The 26674-nt window shown below is 45.7% G+C and overlaps 1 protein-coding gene across 3 annotated transcripts in view; it reads left to right on the top strand.

Annotated features, from left to right (window-relative positions):
• The window catches only part of PKIG (cAMP-dependent protein kinase inhibitor gamma), a 76345-nt gene extending 49679 nt beyond the window's left edge, over window positions 1-26666 (top strand). For all 3 annotated transcript variants that reach the window (XM_079783869.1, XM_079783868.1, XM_079783867.1), the window contains exons 2-4: window positions 8790-8859; window positions 22964-23137; window positions 25920-26666. In XM_079783869.1, the coding sequence (XP_079639995.1) occupies window positions 22987-23137; window positions 25920-25999 (231 nt within the window). In that variant the 5' untranslated portion in view covers window positions 8790-8859; window positions 22964-22986 and the 3' untranslated portion in view covers window positions 26000-26666. The remainder of the gene's footprint in view (window positions 1-8789; window positions 8860-22963; window positions 23138-25919) is intronic.
• Window positions 26667-26674: the final 8 nt, after the last annotated feature.

Here is a 26674-nt window from a genome sequence, read left to right as displayed (position 1 = left end):
AAAAGAAAATTAAGTACAGGGTGATTTTTTAAAAATGTAGTCGGACTTCCCCTGAGAGCTCCCAGACTGTGAAAGGGGGCAGGCTTGGCTGAGGCCACCCCCCTCCCCATGCACAAATTTCGTGCACCGGGCCTCTAGTTAATAAATACTAACACAAGAATAAACTCTGTGTTTTGCATATTAAGAACTGTAAATCTACTTTGCCCCACCCTGTATTTCGATTCCTTTCAATCTTCTCAGCAACGATGTGAAGCAGAGATTATTTTCATTTTACACGTAAAAGAGAGATGAAGTCACTTGCCCTGGGCCTCTCAGCTAACAGATAATAGCTGCATTTCCTCATGAGAGCTGGCTCTCCTGAGGCCTGAATTCCCACTGCACTGCGCTGACTTTCCTGTACCACCTTCCGAATCTCCGCTTCTCCATTATGAAATGAAGTGTGAGGCAGAGTCAGAAGTCAGAGTGGTTTGGGTTTTCATTTTTATTTGAATTTGAATGTCTTTAGGCGGGTGTGTTCTCCCATTTATTACCATCTGTGTCGTTCCCTGGCCCAGTCTATTGCACTCTCTGGTCTCCTGCCTGTCCCGTGGTCCCCATAGGCATTTGCCTTTTCCACCCCTGGACTGGTTCGTTTCCACAGTTCTATCACTTTAGACAATTTATGGTTCAATGAGAAACTGGCGAGGGTTAGCAGTAAGAGCTCTACCCTCACCCCCTCCTCACTGAGACATCTTAAACAGATGACCTCCCCTCACAGAGCCTGCTTCTCTTCTGTAAAGTGGGGGTCACCATAACCTGTCTCAAAGGGTACCCTGAGGATTAAATAGGATAGAGCTAGTATGAACTTAATTGGTACACAGATACATGCTCGGGATTAGCTGCTTTATGGTTTCCAGAGAGAGTGTTAGCCAATGTATACAGGCACCTGTCCCCTCTGTCATAGGATGGCATTTGTCTGAGGAATTTGAAGACATCTTCGACCTCAGCATTGTGGTTTTTTAAAAATATTATTTTGTCTTTATTTTTTTAAATATATTTTATTGATTTTTTGCAGAGAGGAAGGGAGAGGGAGAGAGAGTTAGAAACATCGATGAGAGAGAAACATTGATCAGCTGCCTCTTGCACACCCCCTACTGGGGATGTGCCTACAACCAAGGTACATACCCTTGACTGGAATCAAACCTGGGACCCTTGAGTCCGCAGGCCGACGCTCTAGCCACTGAGCCAAACCAGCCAGGGCATCGACCTCAGCATTGTTGAAACTCCCTGTGATGGGCCTTGGAGCTGCCACTTTGGCTTTTCAAACCGAGCCTCAGCACTACTTCCTGTCACCCAGTCAGGTGCTGAGCCAGATGCAGAAGTGGGTGCTGTCTTAGGACCAGGCGACCTGGCCCAGCCTCTTAAGGAAGAAGCTGGTGGCAGGTGTTACTTTTGGAGTGTGACAGAAGCCAAGCTGCTCAATTAATTCTGCTGTTTTGACGAGGGGCCAGAGGTGATTCCTAAGTGGAGACAGTCATGGAAAATCTAAAGTTCTTGGAAACAAGTCACTAATCATGACTCAAAGCTGAGCTCACTGCCTCCTGGAAGTCGCACACGTCTTAGGAAAACTTGGAGTGTTGCTGCTCTTTCAGAGAGTGGTTTCTTTGGAAGCTGCAGTCAGCTGGGACGAGGAATGATTCCCAATTGCACATTTAAGTGCATCCGCGGTTACTGGAGGAAGCCAGCATTCCTAGCTTTATTTGAAAGGAGTCTCTCTAATCTTCCAAGATCGGAAGTAACAAAGCTCTCAGAGAGGGGCCCGAGAAGGGTTGCCGAAGAACTCACTAGTCTAGGGATTTACATTTCCTGCCCTTGCCTTCTGTTGGCTCTTTCAAAAAACACACCAGCCAATCTCCCTTTGCCCTCCTCTCCCGCTTTTAGTTACCGCCCTTGGGTTCGGGGGAAGGGCAGCTCTGTAGGTTGACAGGCATTCCGCCTATGTTGCTCACATCCTGACCATCTGGTTTATTTCCTCCTTATCTACCATCTTCCTTCCCGGCGGCCATTACCCTAAACTGCCTGATCCCATCTAACTCCTCATCGTTGTGTTTAGAACTTTAGAGATGTGGTCTCTGACGTTCAATAAACTGTGCTGGGGGCCAGCTAGTACTAAGCACGAGGCCAGAGCAACAGGCTGATTAGGAGACAGCCTCTGTTCTCGTGGAGCTCTTAGTGCATCAGGGAATACGGGCAGGTGAATGAATCATTGCAGGATGGGGGTCCTGGCCTGGAGCTGGGTTGATTACTCCCAAGCTTTCCCTCCATTTCCTGACTGGAGCTTTGCCAGTATTGCATTAGGGAGAAATGAGAGCTGCCCCTGCTGAAGCTTTTACACCTTCCTGTCCCATAAGGCTTCAGACAAAGAAAGGCAGTATTCACAAAATTCAGGCCTGTGCGCCCCCCCCCCCGCCCACTGAGAACCCTAAATCTGCAGTCCCAAGTTTAGCAAGGAAACACAGGGGTGGTGATTTTGTAGTCTAAAAGCACCACTGGATTTTCTTTGGGTTCCTTTTTATAGCATTTATTGTGTGGGTTTGCTTTTTCAGATTACAAAATTAGAACATGTTCATGGAAGGAAAGCTAGACAGTTCAGAAAACATACCTAAATCATCACCCACTGATTTCACCTCTCTGATTTTTTGGTTGTTTTTTTTTTGTTTGTTTGTTTCGTTAATCCTCACCTGAGGATATTTCTTCCTTTGCTTTTCAGAGAATGTGGAAGGGAGTTGCGGGGGGCAGGGGGGGTGGGGTGGGAGGTGAGAGAGACACATTGACTGGTTGCCTCTCAGCAAGTTATGTCGTGCCCTTGTCTGGGAATTGAACCCTTCAGTGTGCGGGCTGATGCTGTCACCACTTGGCAGCACCGGCCAGGGCTCTCTTCTCTGATTTTATAATACGGTGTTGTTAGGTCAAAGGACATGAACTTTTTTAGATCTCTGATACAAATTTCCAGTTTGGCACCAGAAAGCTTCTACCTATATAAGCTTCCATTAGCATGCTTTTCCCTCCCCTCCTCTCACCCACACCACTACCACTATATATCAAGTTTAGTTCTAATTTTAATTTCTTCCTGGGCAGAGTCTGTTTGCCTGTCTTGAAGGTGCTCATGTTTTTAGGTGCTCAGACCCTTGGGTAGGAGAAACCAATGTCTATGGTTAGAGGTGGCAGCCTTTGTGTGTACTTTCCTGTATATGCATGAACTCATTCACCTTTGTGTTAGGCATTATGCAAGGTGGTCTGGGGAATACCTATGTAAGACTTATAAGTAGCTCAGAGGCCAATAGGTAAAGAAGTCTTGGATAACTCTTAACACATGATTACTAGAGGCCCGGTGCACGAATTCGTGCAACAGTGGGGTCCCTTGGCCTCGCCTGCAGGATCGAGCTGAAACTGGCTCTCTGACATCCCCCGAAGGGTGCCGGATTGTGAGAGGGCACAAGCCAGGCAGAGGGACCCCACCGGTGCACAATTGGGGCCGGGGAGGGACCGCGGGAGGGCTCCAGAGCATGTTTGGCCTGTCTTGCTCAGTTCCAATCAGTTGTACCCCAGCAGCAAGCTAACCTACCAGTCGGAGCATCTGCCCTCTGGTAGTCAATGCAAGTCATAGCGAGCGGTTGAGTGGCCTTAGCATATCATATCATTAGCATATTATGCTTTGATTGGTAGAATGGACAATCGGACACTTAGCATATTAGGCTTTTATTATATAGGTTGTCCCTCCCCCAAGAGAGGGACAGTGCTGTGCCTGAGAAGGTAGAGGGACGGTAGCTTCTTTCTGGGCCAACAGTTCTTTGACTCCCCTTTCCAATCACGGTCCCTTGTGACATGACAGCAATGATATTCCAGTTCTGGGTGGTGTACAAACACTGAGCAAATGCAATGCAGGTCCAACCTTCTTTGGCTTGTCCTGGGCAACCTGCAGCGACGCACAGCTGCTGACTGCTAGCATGGCAAGGCATCTTCACTATCCTCCATCTCTGGACTGTTTCTTCTTTGTCTCCTCAGAGTGTTGCTTGGGGCCACCGCCATCTGTGGCTGGAGTAGTCTGGTTAGTTCCTCTTGGATCCATTGTTGCAGGAATCCATATGGGCTGGAGGAGTTTTCTGGAAATATACAAGCATATTCTCGACCAAATGTTAATAAAGGAACCCTTTCTGTAAACTAGACTCGGGATCCTTTCATTCTGCCAAACCATTTTCCTTTGGCTTCTTGACACCAGTGTAATTTCATGGGTGTCCTGCCATCAGCATTACAAGTGAAAAAATTTTAAAGTAAAAAAATTTAAGTAATTAAGGCTTGATGTATTTTACTTACAGAAGATTAATCTACTATCCCCCAACCCCTTTTTTTGTTTTAAATATTATCAAGAGGCTTTTGGAAATCTTGTAATGCAGTCTTGATAGCTTTTAATTTCATTTTTTTTTTGCACAGAAATATGACTGTTCTGGATTCATTGCATTATAAGCAGCTTTATTATGAGATAAACCATCAGTAAAAAATTAGTTAATGTTTCAGGAATAGTTTCCTGCCTAGTAAAACTAAGTTCCCCTGAATATTTATTTTAACTTGCCAATTTAAATTAGTCTGAAATAAGGCTTATTTTCTAACTTCATTTGTCCTTGGGTGTTGACAATAAATGACACTAATTAAATTTTTGCTATTAGTCTTACATAAGCTTTGTTTAGGGAGGCAAAATGCAAATTATTTACTTTTTGAGGCCTAATACATTGACTTTTAATTACAATTTTCTAGACATTTGAAGGAAATATCCTTTCATTTCCTCCCAGAGTAATTTCTAGGCCACATTTAGAGAGTTTCTCTTAAAAGTCTTTTTCTTTCTTTTACACCAAGCAACTTACATGGTTACTCTTCAGATGCTGACCAATACTGTGATGCCTACATACTAAGTGACTCTCTTTGTAGTTATGGTGACTACTAAGGATTAGATTGCCTGAATAATAATCTTCAGTTTACCCTGTAAATATTAGTGGAAGAGATTTAAAAATTTTTTAATTTCTCTTTTTTATTAAGCTTAAAATTTACTTTTAAACAGTATTCCTTTTCGCCAGTGCTCATTTGCATACACAGAGGGATCATGGGAGGTCTCAGTAACTTTCAGAGGACTGGCAATATGCAAATTTTTTACCCTGGCCTTTGTTAAAGCCAATTGCTTACAAAAACATTGGCTTCTCATATAACTGAGTTTATGAGACCTAGATTATATTTTAAAAAGCTAATTTATTAAGCAATTAAAGTAGGCATCTTTATTGAAAAAGCAAACAGACATTTGACCTATGAAGTATAAATGCAGTCCTATCCCCACAGCCTATTTAAAAAGAAGACTGCCAGGGCATTTTGTCTTAAAATTATTATTTTTTTTAATTTTGCTGCTGAATTATCTGATTCTGCTTAAGAAACATTCAGCAATCCTGCCTTGCCCCCCCCCCCCAGAGGTTGAAATCTTTATAACATTTAAAATATATGTATATAAATAAAATATAGTTATTAATTTTTATTTAATAAAGCTTTCCATGTGATTTCAAGTATATCAGATTGGCCTAATTTAGTTTAAAAATATTTCTTTTAAGAAGAGAGAATAAACTTTTGAATTACCCAGGGCCCTTGGAATGTCCCAAAATTATTAAAGTCTTGAAATTTAACTTGGAAACATTATCAAGTATATATATATATATCCTGAATATTATGTACTTTTTGTAATCATTCTAAAAGATATCAATTAAATTTAAACTGGTTTTTATATTAAAAATTTGGTTAAGACCATAGAATTAATCCTCTTTCTTTAATTAGACCTAGATTGAAATTTTACTACATGGACTATAATATATTTTGAATTACTAAATTTTCTAGAGAAAATACAAGAATTATTTTCGCAAAAATAAATTTTTATTCTTTATGCATTTTGTTACTACAACTATATAATTTCTCCCAACTTAATTTAAACTTTAAACTCTTAGAAGCCTTAAATTTTAGCTGGCAAGTTAAATACTTAGTACTTTTCAGATTAGTAATAACTTCACATTTTTAAAAATACAAGACATGTTTAGCCCTAACAGGTTTGGCTCAGTGGATAGAGCATTGGCCTGTGGACTTAAGGGTCCCAGGTTCGATTCTGGACTAGGGCATGTACCTTGGCTGCGGGCACATCCCCAGTAGGGGGTGTACAGAAGGCAGCTGATCGATGTTTCTCTCTCATTGATGTTTCTAACTCTCTTATCCTTCTCCCTTCCTCTCTGTAAAAAATCAATAAAATATATATTTAAAAAATACAAGACATGTTTAATTAATAGATTCAATTCTATCCTCTAGATTTTTCATGAGGCAAATTCAGATTAATATTTCAGTATTTTGTCATTTCAAAATACCTAGATATTTAATACATTTTATTATTTAATTCAGCAAACTTCAAAGTTTCAAGTTGCCAACGGCTTTGGAAGCAAGCCTGGTCTATTTAGATGTAAAATAGCCACATTCTTCCTTAGAAGTTGCTGCCGCAGGACAAGCCACCTTCTTCTACAAGGAGTGAAACTAGTTTTCCCCCAGGCTACTTAGACCTTTATAATTAATATATTATTTATCTATGTTTCAACAATTTTGAGATTTTAAAGCCAATTATTATTATTTAAGGCATTTACTTTGGAACAGAAATAATTTACTGACTTTCTGGGGCCTTAATGTTAACTTTGGAATGTGGTCCATTATTATTTAAAAACTATCCTTTATTATGGAAATACCAATCTTATTGTTTAGAACCTGCTTGTATCTTTTTCTTGGGTTATCTCTGCTATCTTTTTGAGGAAAAAAACAGTGTTGGGGTTTAATCTGTAGCATCGTCAAGAGAATAAACTTAGCTCAAAACCTTGTCCAACATCAGACGGAGCGCTCTTTTGTTTTAAGCTAGCTTTCTCTCCTTACGAGTACAGAAATCCCATATGCATTCCTAAATTTTGCAAAATTTTTAAATGACGGACTGGGAAAAAACATGGCAGGAATGAGATTTTTCTAATAGTACTCTCGGGAGTGGGCGTCCATTTTACAGGATCATCACATGTCTCTCCACCCCCACATCCTGCTTGCTTTGGGAAATTTAGCAAATTTAGTCTCTGGATTTCTCACCTTGTTTAAGAGTAATTTCTCCACCTTAAAGTTATATAAGTATTTTTCTAAATGTTCTTCTAATACTTTTATGGTTTTAATTTAATTCTGAACCTTTAATGCCTTTGGAATTTATGTTTATACATAGTGAGAGGTAGTAGTTAAGCTTTGTTCTAGATATGCCAATATCATTTATTAAATAAACCATCCTTTCTATTTTGCATTGAAATCCCACCCTTTATTGTGATTATTTCTGGAATTGCTATTCTGGTTCACAGACCTTCTTAACTGTTCTTATATTAATACCATGTCTTTTTATTATAATGTTTTTATAGTAAATTTTTATTTTCTCATAAAAAATCCCCTAAATATTTATTTTTATAATTTTATTTCCTACTTCTTGGCTAATTTTTCTTGGATACTTACTATTCCCATATGAACTTCAAAGTAATTTTATCTATTCCTGCCCCTTTAATTAAAAAAAACAATACCCATTAATATTATTATTGAAATTTAATTAAAATTATGTCATAATTTTGGAAGGATTGACATTTTTTAATAATTAGTTTTTTCTATCCAGAAGCATGCTAGCTAGTTTGGAATATATTCATCCTATTTGTATGTTTTGTTATTTTACCTTTAAAATTTCAATAGGCATCACGAATATTTTGTCTAAAGTAAAACAGTATTTCTGTGTTTGTCGTGTATAATCAGGAATCTTAAAAAGTTTTAATTCTGCTCTCTCTTCCATCTTCAATGTTATTCCTGTAAAATATGTAATACTGTCAAATATTGTTGAACTTGTTTTTATCTCATTAGCTGCATTTTACTTAATCAGTACTACTTTAAATTTACCAATACAATTACTAATTTCTTTGCTCACTATTGATTCTAAAATCTCACTTATTTTGTGTTCAGTTTCTTACTGTTGGAGAATGTTCTTGAGTCTCTGAATAGTAAACTTGCTCAGTCTTTGTCTAGAAATGTCTTTTGCCCTAACTCTTGCTATTTTTAAATTGTAGATAGTCACATGTATAATGATCATGAAAGTTGTGCATGCCTCTTTAAAAGTTTTCAGTCAAAACAGAAATTGTTAATGTAAAAAGTGAACGTCTTTCATTCCTTTCCCCCCAATTCCTGAGTCTCAGAGAAACTACCGTTTATAGTTTCCTGTTCAATTTTTCTATATAGATACAAAAAAAAGTGTATGTACACTTTTAAATTAAAGCACAATCATGTTCATACTTTTATTAAAGAGTGATAATATATCCCATCTTATGCTACTTTTTAACAATACAGCATGTACATCTTTCCGTGTCAGTACAACAAAATCTCCCTCGCTCTTTGTAATGGCTTTATAGTTTCTCATTGTATTGATATGCTATAATTTAACTCTTTTCTTATAATCATTTAAGTTGTTTTCTCTTTTTTTGCTTTTCCACATTATGTTTTGCTGCACATATTTTTATTCATGTGACCCTATCTATAGTATAAATTCCCAGGTGTTTGACCCAAAGGATGTGCACATTTAACATGTTGTTAGATATTGTTCACTTATCTTCCCAAAAGGTTCTTTCAGTGTACAACCCTGGAGTATGACGGGCTCTAATTACTATTTTTTTCTTCTGGTTCCTTAGAATTTCCACACTGATTTGTCAACAGTGGAAAATCTGAAGAGATGCGAGCAGGAAGAAGAGACTAAACCAGGTGAGTAGTCACATTGTTCACACCACTCTACTGTGGCATCACGAGTATTTGCCTAAAAACCTTTATTTCTGTTTGAAGAAAGACAAGATGGAGGCTCCACATTAAATTAGACAGGAATTTTGGCCCCATGAAGAAAAGGCGGGATGACCCTTTTCAAAAGTTATATGACATCACACTACAATTTCACAGTCATGATTCCATTTACAGACAGTTTCTTTATAGCATCAGGAAGAGAAATTGCCTCTGATGGCTTAAAAGAGAATGGTTTCTTTAGCCATCTGCTTAAGCAGATGGAATCATACACAGGAGTTTTTACAAATATGGGTATGATGTCAACTTTCCCGTCTACCAGTTGTGTGCTATAAAGCTGTTTTCACAAAGACAAGGGCACACTGTGGTAATTTTAATGCTGTGATAGAGGGGCAAACGCAAGCAAAACCCAGCCCAAAGGAACGAGCACTGCCACTGGACTGCTGAAGAGAGATGGCTCAAGGGCCCTCCAGTTGGAAGAAAAACGCAATTCATAGAACATGAGTGGCCTGGAGGTATGGCCACCTTGGGTCCGTGTTTATATTTTTATGGCATCTAAACATTCCTGGCATAAGTTAATAGTTTTTACCAGCTTGTGACTCATGCTTCATCCACCTCCCCTGCACCCCTACTTGCCCACCCCCTTTCAGTGCCATCTCCTTGCAGTTAGGGTAGAATCTCCAGCCTTTGTTTCTCTGTTCAAGTCCTAGTAGTCCCGGGAGTTTGGGGAATTTCCAGCTCCTTTGAATTCCCCCTCATGGCCTAGCCGTCCTCCCACACCTCTCCCAAGAGTCCCCTTCTCCAGTGGGCAGTGCCCTGGAGCTGGAACTCCCCAGCTAGTTATCAGCAGGGCTTCTGGGCCTTGCCATACAGTAGCTTCCCAAACCACCAGGCTTGCGTCCTGTTCTGACTCAGTGCCCCTGGGAATCCCCTGGATGCAGATGTTTGTAGTAATTAGGATGTGGCAGTCTGTTCCCAGGACGGTTTATCTGGCCAGGGCCAGTTTAGGAGGGCAGGCCTGCAAAGGGCTTTCTGTTTCAGCTGCTGTGGGAACGTCGGAGGCTAGAGCCACCAAACCTTGAGAGTGCTTGGGTTGTATGAAGTCTAGAGCTGGGCTTTTTAACCAGAGCTTTATGGTTGGCTTCTGGGACGTCGGAGCCCCCTGTAACCATGGGTACAACTTTGTACCCATGTGCGTGCGTGCGTGCACACGCACACACACACACACACATACACACACACCCTTTTCTGAGCAGAAGGTCCATTGCTTTCCTCAGATTCTCAGGTGTGCCTGTGACCTCTGAATTTTAAGGACCATTGGTCTAGAGCAGTGATGGCGAACCTCTGACACGCGTATCAGTGCCATTTCTGATGACACGCGGCCGCTGAGGCGGCCACATGCCGAGGATGAAACATTTATGTTATTTAAACTATAAATATCGCGAAATAATGTTTTTTCCTCAAAGGGACACACTACCCGAGTTATGCTCAGTTTTTTGGCGAAGTTTGAAACACCGAGCTCAAAAGGTTGCCCATCACTGGTCTAGAGAGAGCATAAGGTGTCGTGGGCCATTGTGTATCCTTGGGCACCAGCCTGTCAGATACCAGGGTCATGTGAGACCTAACCAGGCCTTTAGGTTTTTCTCTTTAGGGTGAACTGGGACAAATTACCTAGTATTACTAAAACTCAGAGCCATCCCATGGTGTTCCAAAGTCCAGTCATGAAATTGTACCCCCAGCCCCTGTTACATTTCACCAAACACGCCGAGTATACTGAACATATTATGTGGATTTTCAGGTTTGGGGTCCATAGCTCATAAGGCAGCTATACTGACAACATCAAGAACAGTATTGGTAGCTAAAATTCAATTGGGTTACCATTTCCAAGGACAGAATTAAATGCTTTATACACATTATTTTATGTAATCCTTACAGCCCTCCATTGAGATTGGTTCTGTTATTTTACATAGGGAGAAACTGAGGCACAGAGAGATCTAGTAATTTTGCAGAGATCACACAGCCAATAAGTGATCACACTGACCTCAGTAAGTGATACATCACCAGAGCACATGAGCTTAACCACCAAGCTTAAACTAAAATTAAAAGGCATTGTTAGAAGAAAATAAATAAACAGAAAAAACAAGGGGCTGTTTAGTGTAGGACAAACAGCCCTGTATATTATAATACTGAAAGCATTGCTGTGTTATATCAGATTTTAAAAACTATGCTCACAGCAGTGATCTTAAATCATTAAGAAAAGGTTAGGGGGAGATAAAAGAGGGTCAAAGGGAGGATAAATGGTGATAGAAGCAGACTTGACTTTGGGTGGTGAATGCACGATGCAGTATACAGATGATGTATTATAGAGTTGTACACTTGAAACCTGTATAATTTCATTAACCAATGTCACCCCAATTAATTCAATAGAAAAAAGAAAATGTTAGCAAGTAGTACATTAATGCATTAGTGCAATACATGAGAAGAATTTCTATCCATTATAATTCAAATGAGTTTTTATAGCTTTATTATGATATAATTTACATAACATACAATTCACCCATTTAAAGTGTACAGTTCAGTGACCTTCAGTATATTCACAGAGTTCTGTATCCATTACCGTAATCAATGTAAGAACACTTTCATTACCCCAAAGAGAAACCCTACACCCTTTACTCATCCCCCTTCTATCCCCCCAATTCTTCCCAGTCCTATTCAATCACTAATCTACTTTCTCCATATAACACTTTGATTCTTAAAAGAGTAACAGTGTGGGAATCTTGGTGATCTGGAGTGAGTCATTCCCTAAAGATTAATTACACAAATGAAATTTGACTGAATGTCTTATAAATGGTTTTATTAGCTAAGAAGCTGCAAGCTCGAATTTGGGATTGATGTAAGCAAGAGACAAGTTTTTTTCTTAGTAATTCCACTTCTCAGCCTCACCTGTCAAATAGGCTTTCTCAGTGCCTGTCTGTAAAAGGATGATGGTTTTGTGGGCACACATTTCTCCACTGGCCTCTGAACCAGTGGTGGTTAGGCACAGGATCTTTTTTGTTATCTGAATCGCAGGCTTGCTTTCTCTCTGCCTTGCTATAGTTGTCGATGTGAAGGGCACTCATGTAGATGCCTGTCACTCTGAAATTCAGGAGGCAGCACACACGGAATCCTGTCAGCACATTGTCTTGAGCTGTTTCATATTGGCAGATTCTGTGTATATCTCTCTTGACTCCATTCATTCATTCATTCATTCATTCATTCATTTTTTTTGGAAGCATTTATTAGGTCTGTGCAGCAAGCACTGTGGTAGGTGCTGAGTAAATCACTCTGAAAGTCCGTCTTCCCCATTATTCTAGTACTAGAAGCCTGGTGCACGAAATTTGTGCACAGGTGCGGTCCGTAGGCCTGGCCAGTGATAAAAGTGTGAACATCTAGCATGGAAGGGCAGGTCCCAGCTGACCTCTGGGCCCTGGGCAGCACCTGGGCCTCCGGGTCCCCACACACCCCCTTCTGCCTGAGTCACGTTGCCCAATTCCCCATGCGGAGATGCGGTGAGCGCGGCTGGACGCCACGGGCCGGGGCACAGTGTTGGCCTCTGGGCTGCCCTGCAGCGGCGCATGGAAGCCCGGCGGGCAGCGGGCTCTCTCCCAGCCAGCCTTGCACACCGGCTCCTGCGTGAACCCACAGGGAGCCTGACCGGCCCCTGTGGTCCCGGCGGCTGCGGCCTGGCTCACCCGAAGACACCGTGTGGGTGTGGGGTGGGCTTCTCGCAGGCACCCAGCACCTGAGCGCAGGAGGCTTCCCCGGCACATGAGCCCTGGCATCCCGGGGGAGGGTAGCAGGGGGAGTGAAAGTGAGTTTGGTGGACACCCAGCATTCTCACCACACCTCCATCCCTGTCACCCCCGCCCCCAGGTAGCAGGCCCCAGGTAGCCGGAGAGAGGTCACAGCACATCGTTGATGCCCGCCATGTTCTGTGCTCCCCCCGCCCCCCCGGTGGTCAGCGCACGTCATAGCGGGCAGTCAAATTCCCGGTCTCCAGTTGAACTCCTGGTTGAATGACCGCCCAAGGGGGCAATTTACATATTAGGCTTTTATTATATAGGATGTGACCTTCTTTGACCCAGGTGGGGATGGCCATTTGAGCTGAGAAAAGCCAGAGAGGCAGGGAGTCTGATAACAGAGCAGTTCTCTGATGGGGATGAGACAGATGCTGTATCATCCACATCAGGGCAGAGGCATCACCAGAACGTACCATCCTAAAGAATGTGCACTGAACCAGGAATGAGGAAACGCAGATTCAAGTCCTGATTTAGTCACTAGGAGAACCTTGGGTGACTCATGCCACTTCTCTGAGCCATGGGCTCTCTATTGGGAGGGTTCAATAATGCAGTGCCTCTAAAAATACCGTCAGTGTCATTGCCGGAAAGAGCCGTACTTGTAAGGACTGAATGAATGACTGAAGTAATGAAAGAACATGCTGTAAATCTCAGTGCTGGAGTAAATTCTAGCAGGTCAGGTGACTAGTTGGAGACAGATGTGAATGAGCACCAAGGAGAAACCTCCCTTTCTTCTCCCAGCCAGTCCCCGCCTGCCACTTTAGCCCCTTTAAGCTCACCTTTTGTAAAAATATATATATATTTCTTTATTGATTTCAGAGAGGAAGGGAGGAGAGAGAGATAGAAACATTAATGATGAGAGAGAATCATTGATTGGCTGCCTCCTGCACACCCCCCACTGGGGATCAAGCCTGCAACCCAGGCAAGTGCCCTTGGCCGGAATCGAACCCGGGACCCCTCAGTCCACAGGCTGACGCTCCATCCACTGAGCCAAGCCGGCTAGGGCTAAGCTCACTTTTTTCTAGGGATTCCACATCCTCTGCTTCCCTGAGCCAAAGGGAGGTGCCGCCCTTGGGGCCTTGAACCTAGGAGCCAGCCAGTCTGGGATGTGAATCCAGGGCCCAGTATGTCCTAGTTATGTGTAAAAGGGATTTAATTACGCTGGGCTACTTGAAGCATATCTAAGGTGATATGTAGAAAGCACTTGTTACCATGTCTGAAGTATAGTCTATACAACCCCTAAATGGCAGCCATTTTTACTTTGTTAATTATCATTGTTATTTTTTTTGTCAGGAGCCAGGATTCAGATGGTTATTTTAATCACTGGCTTGAGAGGGTGGATGTTCTTAAGTTCTTATTTTGTCTGTTTGTTTATTTGTTCATTAATTCGTTCACATGAGTTTATTTATTTGCATCTTCTGTGTATCAGGAACTGGTGCTGGGGATACAGGGACAAACAAGGAGAGCCAGGGTACCTACTCTTCTTGGAACCAGTCGGGCCCGACCAATGTGAACAAATGCCTCAGTACCTGTGTCAGGCCTGGCTCGTGGGAGACTCCAGTATACATTTGCTGACTTTTGAGTGAAGTACAAGTGCAGTGATGATTAGGAAGGAGAAGTCAAAGTGCTGCAAGTGGGAAAACAAGGAGGTCTTATGTCTTCTGCTGAGTCAGAGAAGAAGGGGTTCAGGCTGAGGGATCTCCGCCCTGGGCCATAGGAGTTACACAGGATACTTGGGCTGGGGGCTGGCAGCCCCATGAGGACTCAGTGCCTGGAGGTGGTGGGTGGAGGGCTGGAATACCGAACCCAGGGGTTGGGAATCTTGTATACAGTGTGTTAATGTGGGCTCCCTAACTACACCAGGAACTTCCCCTCAAGGGCACAGTTGGTGCTTTACCGTTTTCATAACATGGCATCCAGTCCCAAGCCCGGTACACACTGAGGGATCAGTTAAATCTTGTTGCCTGAATGAATGGGGGAATGCATTAGCATTACAGAGATATAAGATCTTTCATTCTCCACAGTGTGTGAGGGGCATGCTTCTATGGCGCTCTGGAGGAACGAGAGGGCCCCCAGACCTGGACGTACCCTTAGAGGTCACTCTGTTCTCCATTCCTGCGGAGCACCTCACCTTCAGTGCCTAGTGGTCTAAACAGCCGCAGTCATTTATTATCTCTCATGGTTTCTGTGGGCAGGAATTGGGCAACAGCTTGGCTAGACAGTTCTGGCTGGATCTCATGCAGTCGCAGTTAGACAGGGGCTGGTGCTGGAGCAGCCAGGGGCCAGCTCAGCTGGGGGCTGCTAGCCCCGACTCTCTCTGTGCTTTCTCAGGACTCTCGATGTGGTCCCTTCGTGGGGATGGTTTGGGCTTTCTCACAGCATAGCAGCCTCAGATTTCCTAGATGCAGCTCAAAGCTCCGAAGAGAAGCATTCCAAGAGAGAACCAGATGGAAGCTGTGTCACCATGTCTAACCTCATCTTGGAAGTCACACGACGTCACTTCTGTTGCATTCTCTTAGAAGCAAGTCACCAAGGCCAGCTCATTCAGTCACCTCTTGATAGGAGGATGTCAGAGAATTTGAGACATGTTTCAGAGCAACCATAGAGATGCCCGTGTACCCCTGCGTTCCACACTCAAACCCCCGAGGCCAGAGGGGCCAGCCTGGCATGAGCAGAGCTGGGGTCAGTCCAGGCCCGGACTCTGGCTGGCCTGCTTGGAAATGATCTCACTTTCCCTTCCTGCCCTCCCTCCACACTGGGATGGGAACTGCCAGTGACTGGGAACCAAGTTTGATAGTACGTAAACAGCGGGAGACCAGGAAGACCCAGCATGGTCTCCAAGCAGTAATTCAGCTGGACCGTTCTGCCTCTTTCCAGAGAAGCACAGACTTTCAGGGATTGAAGAGTTTGTATCACTGTCCCAACCCCCAGGCCTGCCCGGGGTGAAATGTAGCTGCCGGGATGGTAAGAGTTGTACAGTTTGTACCTGAAACTATTTTACCATTGCTGTTAAGTTAGGTAACAGACATTAGAATGGTGGCAGAATTCAGAGAATCATCAACCCAACGTCACTAAAAAGGTTCTGAAGATATTTACCTCTGGCTGAAAATTCTGAACAGAATTTTGCTTAAGCAAGGGTAAAATGCACCTGGGTGTATGTTCCCGCCCGCATTATCAAATGTTTTCTTGGGACTTTCATTGCTTTCTTGCTCTTCCTTCAGAAATACCTTATGATGAGGTTGGGGATAGAGGAGAATGAAGGGGAGAAAAGGGTCTTTTTAAAAGACCCTCACTGTGTAGCAAGTATGACTAATTCATCTCCACACCTCCAAGCCTAATAGTACAGGCTCGACCCTGTCCAACTCAGTGGACAAGCTACTTAACATCAGCTTCCTCTTCGGTAGAACACGAATATTGCTTCCTCTTCTTAGAGTCGCTGCAAAATTAAATGAGATAATGCCTCCAAGATGCTTAGCGGAGTCTGGCGTGCAGTAAGGGCTCCATACACACTGGCTCTGGTTAATCCCAACCACCTTTCAGGGCAGTTGTAACACCCCCATTTTATAGAAGAGGAACATGCAGTCAGGTGTCACTCAGCGGTGGGGTCAGAAGCTGAGGTAACCCCACAGTCCTTGCTGTGGCCACTGCACCACGCAAGACGCCAGCCAGGCCTCGACATGCAGTAGTGGTGGGCAGAGGGACTCGGGGCCTTCACTCCCTGCAGGGCCCCAGGTCAGGGCCTAGAGCAGGACAGTTTGGAACGTCGAGGCCCGAAATCCACTTAGGAGGCTCTGGAAAAAGCAGAGTGACAGAGAATGTTCCAGGCAGAGAGAACAGTCTCATGGGGAACCTGAGGTCAAAAAGAGTCAGCTGGTTTGAGGAATTAAACGGGGGCCAGTGTGGTCAGAGCAAAATGGGCCAGAAGAGAGTGGAAATGAGACAAAAGATCACAGAGGTCGGCAGGGCAGAACCATGCAGAGTTTCAGGGGCTAGTATGGAGTTTGGGTTTTGCCAGATGTGGCATGAAAGAAGATCAAAGGCTGAATGAAGCAGAGGAATCACATGACCTGGTGCCTGATCTGAGGACATCACCCTGGCTGCCTGTGGAGAGAGTAGACCTTGGGTGAAGACGAAGGGGAAAACAGGGACGTGATGAGGGTGCTGGTGGGAGATGGTGGAGACCAGGAGGTGCATGTGGAGCGGAGAGGTGGGCAAACTCAGGCTCTGTTTGGGAAGTGGAAGAGACAGGACCCGGTGACAGGCAGGTGGAGGAGGAGGAGGAGGAATCCAGGTTTCCGGTGTGAGCAGTGTGGCCAGATGTGCCTCACAGAGCTGGGGAAGCTGGGCGGAGCAGGCTGTGACTTGCCATGTGAAGTTTGAGATGCTGGTGAGATAGCGGACACGCTAACTAGGCAGTTAGATTCAGGAATCTTGAGCTCTTAAAACAGGCTGGGGCTATTTGGGGATGTCAACACATGCTATTTAGGGAAAAGTTAAGAACCCCAGGGAGTAAATAAACAGAGAAGAGGACCCAGGCCTGGTCCCAGGGCCTCTAACACAAAGGTCCTTAATGGAGGAGGCACTTGTGTGGAGGCCCAGAGGATGTGGTGTCTGGAAGCCCCTGGAGGACGGAGTGGGGGACCTTCCAGCACCCTGCCCTCCCCTCACCGAGAGGACTCCCACAACCTGTCTCTCCACTGCCTGTCCTGGGGCTGTCGGGCTGGCCCTCCAGAGGTCAAGGTGCTGCCTGCCTGCCTCCAAAGGAAACCTCACCAAGGGGCTGCGCTCTGAATGGGCAGGAGGCACTGCCCTGGCAGGACGGCTCCTCTCTGGTGACACCAGCCGCCCTGTCCTTTGCCAGGTTCTCGGAATGTGCTTGGTTTGGGGCCCTTTTCTGCTCGCCTCAGTGCCCTCTGGTTCTGGCTGCCCTTCACAGAGAGAGGCCGCTTCCCTTTGAATTTGAGGAATGCCAGCTCCGTGGGCCCTGGTGTTTCCATCAGCTTGGCACAGTCCTTCCCTCAGAGAAACTCTTGAGAGCATTTGCCCCACCCCCAGGCGGCCTCTCCCACGGGACCAAGTCCCACTCTGCGCTCTGCGTCCTCCACAAAACGTCTGCTTTCTTTTCGTATGGTCTCTGCAAATATTTAATTTTTAAAAAGAAAAAGAAAACAGGAAATGACCTTTCTGGTATATTTGGAAAACAATTTGGAGCTGTAATGGAATCTGCTGTGCACTGAGGACTCAGCTGCAGACTTGGAACAGACTGTGTAGCTTTTGGCAGAGTCTGGAGCCTCTTCAGTTTACAAAGCTGGGGAGAATGAAAAACCAAGGGAGAAGGTGGCTTCCTTTGGGGAAACCGTCACCAGAGAAAGCACCTGTAGGAGCCACAGCCTCTGACCCTGGGCCACGAGCGAGAGTCTGGGAACCTGAGTAGAAGGCTCCTCCCTTTTGACGGGGCATTCAGGGTCAGTCAAGTGCCTCCCAAGCATCCAGACCCCAGGAAGGCACCAACACCTCCTGAGGGCAAGGAAGAGAGAAGGGGAAGCACTCTCAGCACCCGTTAGGGCTCCTCGAGCTAAGATAGATCTTGGATCACCATAGGCCAGATTGTCTGTTAGCTCTGCCTGGATCGCCCTCCCTCCAACTGTATTGTAGATTTCAGCCCAGGGTCACCCCCTCAAGGAGGCCTCCCCTGACCATATGATCTTTAACTGAACCTTCCACACACAGAGAACCCTGTTCTCTTCTTCCTAGCACTTACCACAATCTGTGTGGTAGATTCATTTCCCTGTCAGTGCCTTTTTCTCTTTTCAAATTATAAATGTCTTTTTAGGCTTCAGTGTATACTCCATACCTGGCACAGTGCCTGCAGGGCATACAGAAGGTGCTCAGAAAACAGGATGAATGGAATGTCAGGACTAAAGAGACTTAGAGATTACTGTGTATCTCAACCTGGAAGCGGGGAGAGAGGAAGGGACTCCACAGGAGTCGCCCTCCTGCATGGGGACTGAGCCCGACCTTGGCCACCATTATGATGCAGGGCTGCACGCCCTGTGGCCCTTTCTACCCTGGCATCTAGAATATCACTCATTCATCAAATATTCATTGAGCTTCAACTATGTGCTAGGCCTCTCAGATATAGCGGCGCTCATGCCAGCCAGGTCACCACTTCTGTGGAAGTTACATTCCACTCAGCACCATAAAGCACAAAAGAAGGAAGTATATAGGTTTTGGCCTTCTATGTACCATTAAACAGTAAAAAACAAAGGAGTTGAACAAAAATGTCAAAAGGACAGTTTTATTGATATCACCCAACAAAAATGGACCATTCTCATGCTTTATTGATTGCTATGATCAGTGCCCGGTGACTTCAAGGTGATCTGGAATTGTTTTCAGGATGTATTTGTAAATGAAAACAGCAAGATGGAAAGCAATTTTCTGTTTTAAATAAGAATAAAAAGGGAGGAAGGGAGGGGTAGAGTGATGGGACATGTGTATTGCATAGCGTATCTCTAGGAGGACATAAGACAGTGCTTGCCTGGGGAGGGTGCCTGTGAGAAGCTACCAGGCTTACTCTTTTCCTTTTTATCTTTTCAGTTTTACACCACATGCACACATATTCAAAAATGAAATAATTTTAAAACAAAGTGAATGCTTTCACTGTAAAAATTTAGAAAATACAAAAAGTATTTAAATCACTCATAATTGAATTACATAGTATTAATATATGTGGTCACGTCATTGAGATTCTTCTTCATTTAATATGTGAACACTTCTCCATGTTTTTTAAAAATATTCACAAATATTTTAATGCCTGATTGGTATTTCACTTTCATTAATTAAATATGTACAGACATCTCTGTTGTCCATTTAGGAACACATTTTGGTGTCCTTAGTTTTTGACTAGTATAAATAATACTGTGATGAACATCTTTGTACATTGATCTTCATGCACAACTGCGATTATTTTCTTAGAATAAGTTATTATAAGCTGATTTAGTAGACATACTGACTTTGTGGCTCAAGGATCTGGGAAAAAGTCGAGATTTCTTGATGCATCTTGTCAAGTTACTCCCCAGAGAAGTCCTGACAGTTGACACTCTTATGAACAGTCTGAGAATGACCAACTCAGAGGATTCTTTATTTCCACATTTGCTGTTGACTTTAAAGAACAGAGTGAGGGAAGAATATAAATGTTGAAGAAAAACAAAACAATGTGCTTGCACTTCGGGTCATAGAGCCCCAGACACAAACCCCAGGCCCATCTTTGGAACCGCTGTCCCTGAGCGGATGCAGTGGGGCAGCCAGAGCTTGTCGGCTTGGGTGGTGTTTTCCAGGATTGGCCTTTGACCTTGGCACACTTCGCTCTCCAGCCAGGAGGGTCAGCTTCCTGTACCAGTTAGCCAGGCAGAGGTGGGAGCCAGCGCCCAGGGTGTCTGTTCCTTTAAGCTGGAGCCTGTACCTCCATCCCACCGTGTCAGTTCCTAGCGGTAACAGCAAGAACATCAGCACAGCAGCCTACAGTGGACAGAGCTTTATGCAATAGTCCCGAGGAGTCGCTTTATCACTTCATTGTCCCCACAGATAAAAAAAGAGGGATAGTGGGAAGGCAGACAGACGGATTCACATTTAATTTGAGGAGTATTATTGAACGTCAGTTTTGTGCTGCTCGAGAATCCAAGGCTGGAGCAGCCAGAGCATGTGGCTTAGCTGCCAGGATTAGGCTTTTCAGTCGGGCGTGGTGAAAATCCAAATAAAAACCCTTATTCTCCGGGAGCCAACACTCTAGTTCAGCGGTTCTCAACCTGTGGGTCGCAACCCCTTCACAGGGGTCGCCTAAGACATCCTGCATATCAGATATTTACATTACGATTCATAACAGTAGCAAAATTACAGTTATGAAGTAGCAACGTAAATAATTTTATGATTGGGGGCACCACAACATGAGGAACTGTATTAAAGGGTCGCAGCATTAGGAAGGTTGAGAACCACTGCTCTAGTTGGAGGAAAGAGCTCAGAGATGGTGTGGCTGCACAGGGTCTGTTCCTTCCTGTAGGCAACAGGCATGTCGTGAAGGAAGAGGCTGAGCCTACGAGCTAGAGGGGCCCAACTGCGATCTTTCTGAGTCGTGGTTATACGTTTACCTCACTGACCTCAGAGAGCTGTTGGGACAGTTAAGTGAGGTATGGAAAACAGAATGACTTGGTAAATATTATCTTTACTTATTGTCAGAATTATCATTTTTATCCTGTTATTACTGCTATGCAATAGGCTATTCCCCTGCTCTGAAGCTTTGGGCGGTTTACCCAGAGGGAGAGTACAGGACTGAAACGTCTGTGACCTGCAGAAGGAACCACCTCTGGGACTTGGAGAGGTTTTTGTTGTTTGTTTCTTGCTGAGAAGGAGCCAAAGCACAACTAGGGCAATCTCTCAAGGCAGCCAAGGCCAGGCTGGGCGCGCCCTCTGCTGGAGCTTGGGGGGATTACCTTAGACAGAATGCAGCCCCGCCTTTAACGGATGGGGTAACAGGCGCTATCTTGCTCAAGGTCCTGTGGCAGAACCAGGTTCACAACACAGGGTCACTCTCTTTTTCCTACTAATGGACACCTCCTTGTCTCCCATGCCTAATCTTTGAGTGCCCCCAATTTATTCTTCAGGGGTGTCTTCTGAACTAGGTATTGTGATGTCATTCTAGCCAGCCCTCCTCCTCCCTTTACCCTCTCCCCTTCTCTCTCTCTCTCACACACACAATCCCCAAAGCACTTACCGAGCCCCACCCTGGGCACTTTGGGGCACATCTGCCAATATCATTTACCTTCTGAAAGCATTACACAATAACTTGAACAGATAAAATCTTCTACCTTTACAAAAATATTGTCTTAGAAGGGAAAGTTCCCTTTAGTCCCAAAGAATCACACTTGACAGGTTTTGTGTGTGTGTGTGTGTGTGTGTGTGTGTGTGTGTGTGTGTGTGTGTGTTTCTGCTCGTATCTGCTATCTTTCACCACAGAAACTGGTTTTATTTTAGGTGTTGTTTTGCAGCCTACATTTTGCAGTTAGGAAGGGTTCTGAGATAAACGGTTATGTCAGTACCGGTCCATCTGGTGCATTTCTTTTTATGAATACTTTATAACTCATGTAATGCCTGGCTTCCTGCTGGACATACAGGTGACCCCCTACGGTTCGCCATTATTGACCACATGGGGCAAATATCCTCACTACAGACATTGGCATTTTCACATAATAGCAATACTTGTTGTTGGTAAGGGTGCAGATAAATGGACAGTCTTTGCTGCTAGTGGGAATATAAATAGAACAGTAATGAATTTATAAGGTTTTTTCCCTCGTTGTTTTTGTCATTACCAGTTGATTCTTGAACAATGTGTGGGTCGATTTACACGTGGATTTTTTTCAGTTGACCCACACATTTCAGACCTGCATTCTTCAGGGTCACCTGGCAGTTGGGAATCTGAGTATGCAGGGGCTGACTTTGTTATATGCGGGTTATTGACTGCATGGGCAGTCGGCGCCCCTAACTGTCCCACTGTGCGTTCGGGAAGGCAACTTGGAAATGTGTCAAAACAAAGTTTTAAAATTATGTCATCCTTCCATTTAGCTCAGCAATTCTAGGAATAAACTCTAAGGATTTACATAAAGACCTAGTAGTGTTTGTAATGGTGTGAAATTGAAAAGTACCTCCATTTTTTTTTCCTAGGGGACAGATCAAATCATGGTACAATAACATGTTCCAGAGTGTTCCAAAGAGTAGGCTATAAAATACAATGTATAGTATGATCCCCACATAATTTTTCAAATGTATATGGCTCTTTATATGTATGGTTCTCTTCTCTCTAGGCTATACAACTAATCAGGGTTAGCCACCATCTCTTGACTTCTAATCTCCTACCTCTCCTCCCCATGCCATACCCCATCTCTTTTTGGCCTACTCTGCCTTTCCCCTTGTAGGGCTCACAGCATCTCAGAGTTAATATGGTCAAATAGAGCTCTGAATCTTCACCCGCCATCACTCCCCAAAATACTCCCCCTCTCAGGAAACCACACTTCTGTCCACCTACTTTTCATCTCAGAAAGCTCTCTTCCCCATCATTCAAACACCAGGTCCTGTTGATTCACCCTCCAAAATACATTTTTGTCAAGACATTGGTGTTGGAGACCAGAGCTGTGCCTTCCCTGCCAGATGCACCTGGACTCACTGCCCTCCTGCCCTTGTCCCCACAGGCCTGAAGAACGATGCGACAGGCATGATGGAGGTCGAGTCCTCCTACTCGGACTTCATCTCCTGTGACCGGACAGGCCGTCGGAATGCGGTCCCTGACATCCAGGGAGACTCGGAGGCCGTGAGTGTGAGGAAGCTGGCTGGAGACATGGGCGAGCTGGCACTGGAGGGGACAGGTCAGAACCCTTCAGCACTTCTGCACGTCTCCCTGTTTCCGCTGCTAGACAGCCGCCACCCAGCCCTGTGGCTGCCACCTCATGCCCAAGCTCAGATACCAGGTGCTCAGAGGGGCTTTCTCTGACAGCTCGAACTGGCCCTCCCTGGTCACATGACTCCTCAGCACTCTGACGAGGTCTCCTGGGTTTAAATATGAGCTCCAGGAGAGCAGGGGCCTCTGTTCTGCTGGCAAGAGCAGGGGTTTGGCAACCACAGGCTGAATGAGTAAGTGGAGGAAACCGCATCTGCTATCCCCTCTGTGATGCCCCTCCCCACCATCTCCCTCCCTCCTTCCCCTGAGTATAGAACAGAGACGACTTTGTGGGGGCATGGGCCAGCCCTGTCATGTTATTTAATCTGGACAAATACGTGCAGAGAAGTGGGTAGCTTGCTCAGGGTCACCAGCAAGTTAACAGAATGAGAACCTGGCTTCCCCCAGCACCTGGCCCAAGGGACACAACCCACACCCATTCTGTTCTGTCAGCCCCTCCTTATCATGTGGCCCACACTCCCTACCCAGGCACATGAGCTCCACCCGTCTCACCTGCTCGCCTCAGCTCATCGTTCCCCTGTGGTGCTTCTGGTCCAGCCAGAGGAACGTACTTCTGTTCTCAAAAGCCCCTTATGGGCTGAACACCATGCTTCCTCTGTCCAGCCCTCCCTGGCTTTCCCCCTCATTCTCAGAAACCCAGCTGCTCTGCTGAGAGGCCTTCCCTGACCACCCCCCTCTCAGGCAGGGGCAGGCACATCCTCTGCCTCTAATCGCACTCAGCACAGTGCCCCTTCTCCAGCTGTGAGCTTCTCCCACACAGCATCTTTGTCTTGTGCCCGTGGTGCCTGGCAACATTTGGAACATGGTAGAGGTGCCTAGTCAATGGCTGTTCACTGTCCAGCTGCCACCTGGGCATGCTGCCAGGGCTCTGTATCCTCAGCTCTGGTGAGCTGTTTCGGTCTCCCTCTACCTCAGCAGTTGCAGCCACTCGTCATGGGCCCAGTCCCTTCTAAAACCTGTTTCCCCATCCAATTCCAACTCCGAGGTGTCTCCCAGCAGGCGCATTTTCCTTCCAGGGTGACGGGCATTAAAAAGGACCTGAGAAAGGAATAGTGCTCACTTCGAGGAAGTGAAGCACTCATGGTGGGGTGCAGGCCAGACTGGCCGAGGAGCCCTGCTCTGAGCAGTTTCCGCAGGCAGGCCCTCCGTGTTCAGTCCGGCACTTACCGAGGGAGTGGCAATCAGAGAGTCTGATCCCGCTGCTCAGAATGTTTGCTTCAAGCTTCCCAGGAGACTGATGCACAGCATGCTAAGTGCAAACCTGTCTTCCCCGATATCTCCTTGTGTGAGGAGCACAACCCTTTCCTTCCTTGGCCTTTTACTGAGAGCAGACAGGCCTGAAGGAATGAGGACACTGCCTGGCAGTGGGTAACTGTGACCCATCTTCCAATGGTGCTCTGAAATGGGCCCCAAAAGTCCCAAGGGTGCTGGTTGGAGAGGAAAGTGCGTAAGGCCCTTCTCCTCGGGCCAGGAGAGCCGGGACTGGCACGGGAAGCGTTACCATTGGCTGAGACATTCCCGTGTGTCAAATGGTCACATGCAGGCCCAGCACACCCCTCCGTGAACAGGCAGAGGTGTCACCATCCTCACTTTACAGATCAGGAAGCAGAGGCTCAGAGATTAAATGTCCAGGATTCCACAGCAAGGAAATGACAGAGCAGAGATTACTGCGGACTCTAACAAGATGCTTTCTACCTGCTGGGGCCGGAGGCTCAGGGCCAAATAAGGCATTGCAAGCTGGGAAACTTGCCCAAAGTGCCATCTAAATTGTCAGGCTTCTGGAGGGGCCAGAAGGACCCTCTGGGACCAAGCCTTTGCTACGAGCACCACCCAGGATAGGAGGTAGCCTGGCAGAGAGACAGATGTCCAAATCTGCCTGCACCACTTGCTCCTACTAACACCTGCTTCCCAAGACTCCTGCAAGGGCGAAATGATGCCGTGTCGATGGTGACAGGCCTTTATAAACCCCAGCGATGCTGCTTGGCAGGAGTTGAATTTCCTGGAAAGGACACTGGCTCCCTCCATCACTTGATCTCAGGCAAATCAATTCACCTCTCTGAGCCTCGGTTTTCTCACCTGTATCAAGCCCCTAATCACACCCCAGGCTGCTGGGTGGGTTGCATGGCGCTCGGTACAGGGTGGTGGTTCTTAGTCATGGGAAAGGCTTAGCCTGAGGATGCAAAGACAGAGGCCAGAGAGGGAGGTTCGGCAGGTCTGGTGAGGACACCGCAGAATGAAACAGTCGTAGGCTCCGCCCCTAACCCTGAAGCAGGCCATACCCTGGTACTCTCCTGAGCTGGCCTAGTCTGCCGCCTTTTTCTAATGCCCTTTTCTGTCTCCTAAGAACTACCATTCGCTGAGCACGTTACTTGCTGGGACCTCCCATTTGCCCTCCCCTCCTGGAGAACCGGCACAGCCCTTGACCCTCAACAGCCCTTCGCCTGTTGCTTTTAGCATCCATCCATGATCCTGGCCTTTAATTAACGATGCTAGTAATGCCACATGCATTTTCTTTGTAAGCATTGAAATGTTAGAGACAAGGCTCCAGTTCCCTTCGGCTGCCACCACCTCTCAGCCAGCTCCTATCCTGCACCCAGGGCTCATCCACTGCTACCATTTTGGCTGGGCCCTTCCCTATCTCCTTCTGTGCTTTACGTTTGTGTATATGTTCCTCTTCCCCTTCTCTCCAGAAGGACAGGCGGAGGCAGGTGCCCCAGACAAGGAGGCTAGCAACCAGCCTGAGAGCAGTGACGGGACCACCTCATCTTGAGTCTGACCTTGCCCAAGGAGGCTGGAAGAGAGACCTGCTGTTCCCACCTGGACAGGGAGTCCTGGCACTGGCCCGACAGCCTCTTCTGAGCCCCGTGTTCCAGCCAAGCAAGGTCAGACTGAGGCACCCCCAGAGGCCCTCACCCTGGGAAGGCCCTCTGCCCACACCCACAGGCTCCCACGCTACCACCTCCTCACCGTGCCCAGGTACACTTTTAAGACACTATAACCACAGGATGTTATTTATTCATTGGGCACTGAGACTCAGGGGCTGGGTCCTGCTCACCTGGGTGAGCAGCCCACCACGGCAGCTCCTCTCCTAGGCGACCTGGGCAGGGACCATGTCCCAGTTCTGCCCCCTCGTCTCCAAAACCAACCGTCTAGGTCAAGACCTTCTGATCTGATCCCTTTTTAAAAAAAAGAAACTTTAAAAAATTGTAAACCTTTTTCAGCAGAGAGGGAAGGAGCTGACAATTCACTTTTTTGTGAAAGCCATTTTAATCTAAATTCCGCGCGTCTACGCAGCTCTGAGGTTCCCTCTTGGAGCTTTACAGATCCAGTTTTAGGAAGGGATTTTTGTGCTCAAAACTACCTGATCAACTCTGTCCTTCCTTTCTACCAAGATAAATAACACCTGGGACCCAGGAAATAAATGCTGGTGATTTGTGTGACTGGT

This window comes from Cnephaeus nilssonii (genome assembly GCF_951640355.1).
Source record: "Cnephaeus nilssonii genome assembly, chromosome: 11".
NCBI classification, from domain to species: Eukaryota; Metazoa; Chordata; class Mammalia; order Chiroptera; family Vespertilionidae; genus Cnephaeus; species Cnephaeus nilssonii.
Note: the sequence above shows the minus strand (reverse complement) of the source record. Positions and strands in the feature narration are given on the sequence as shown.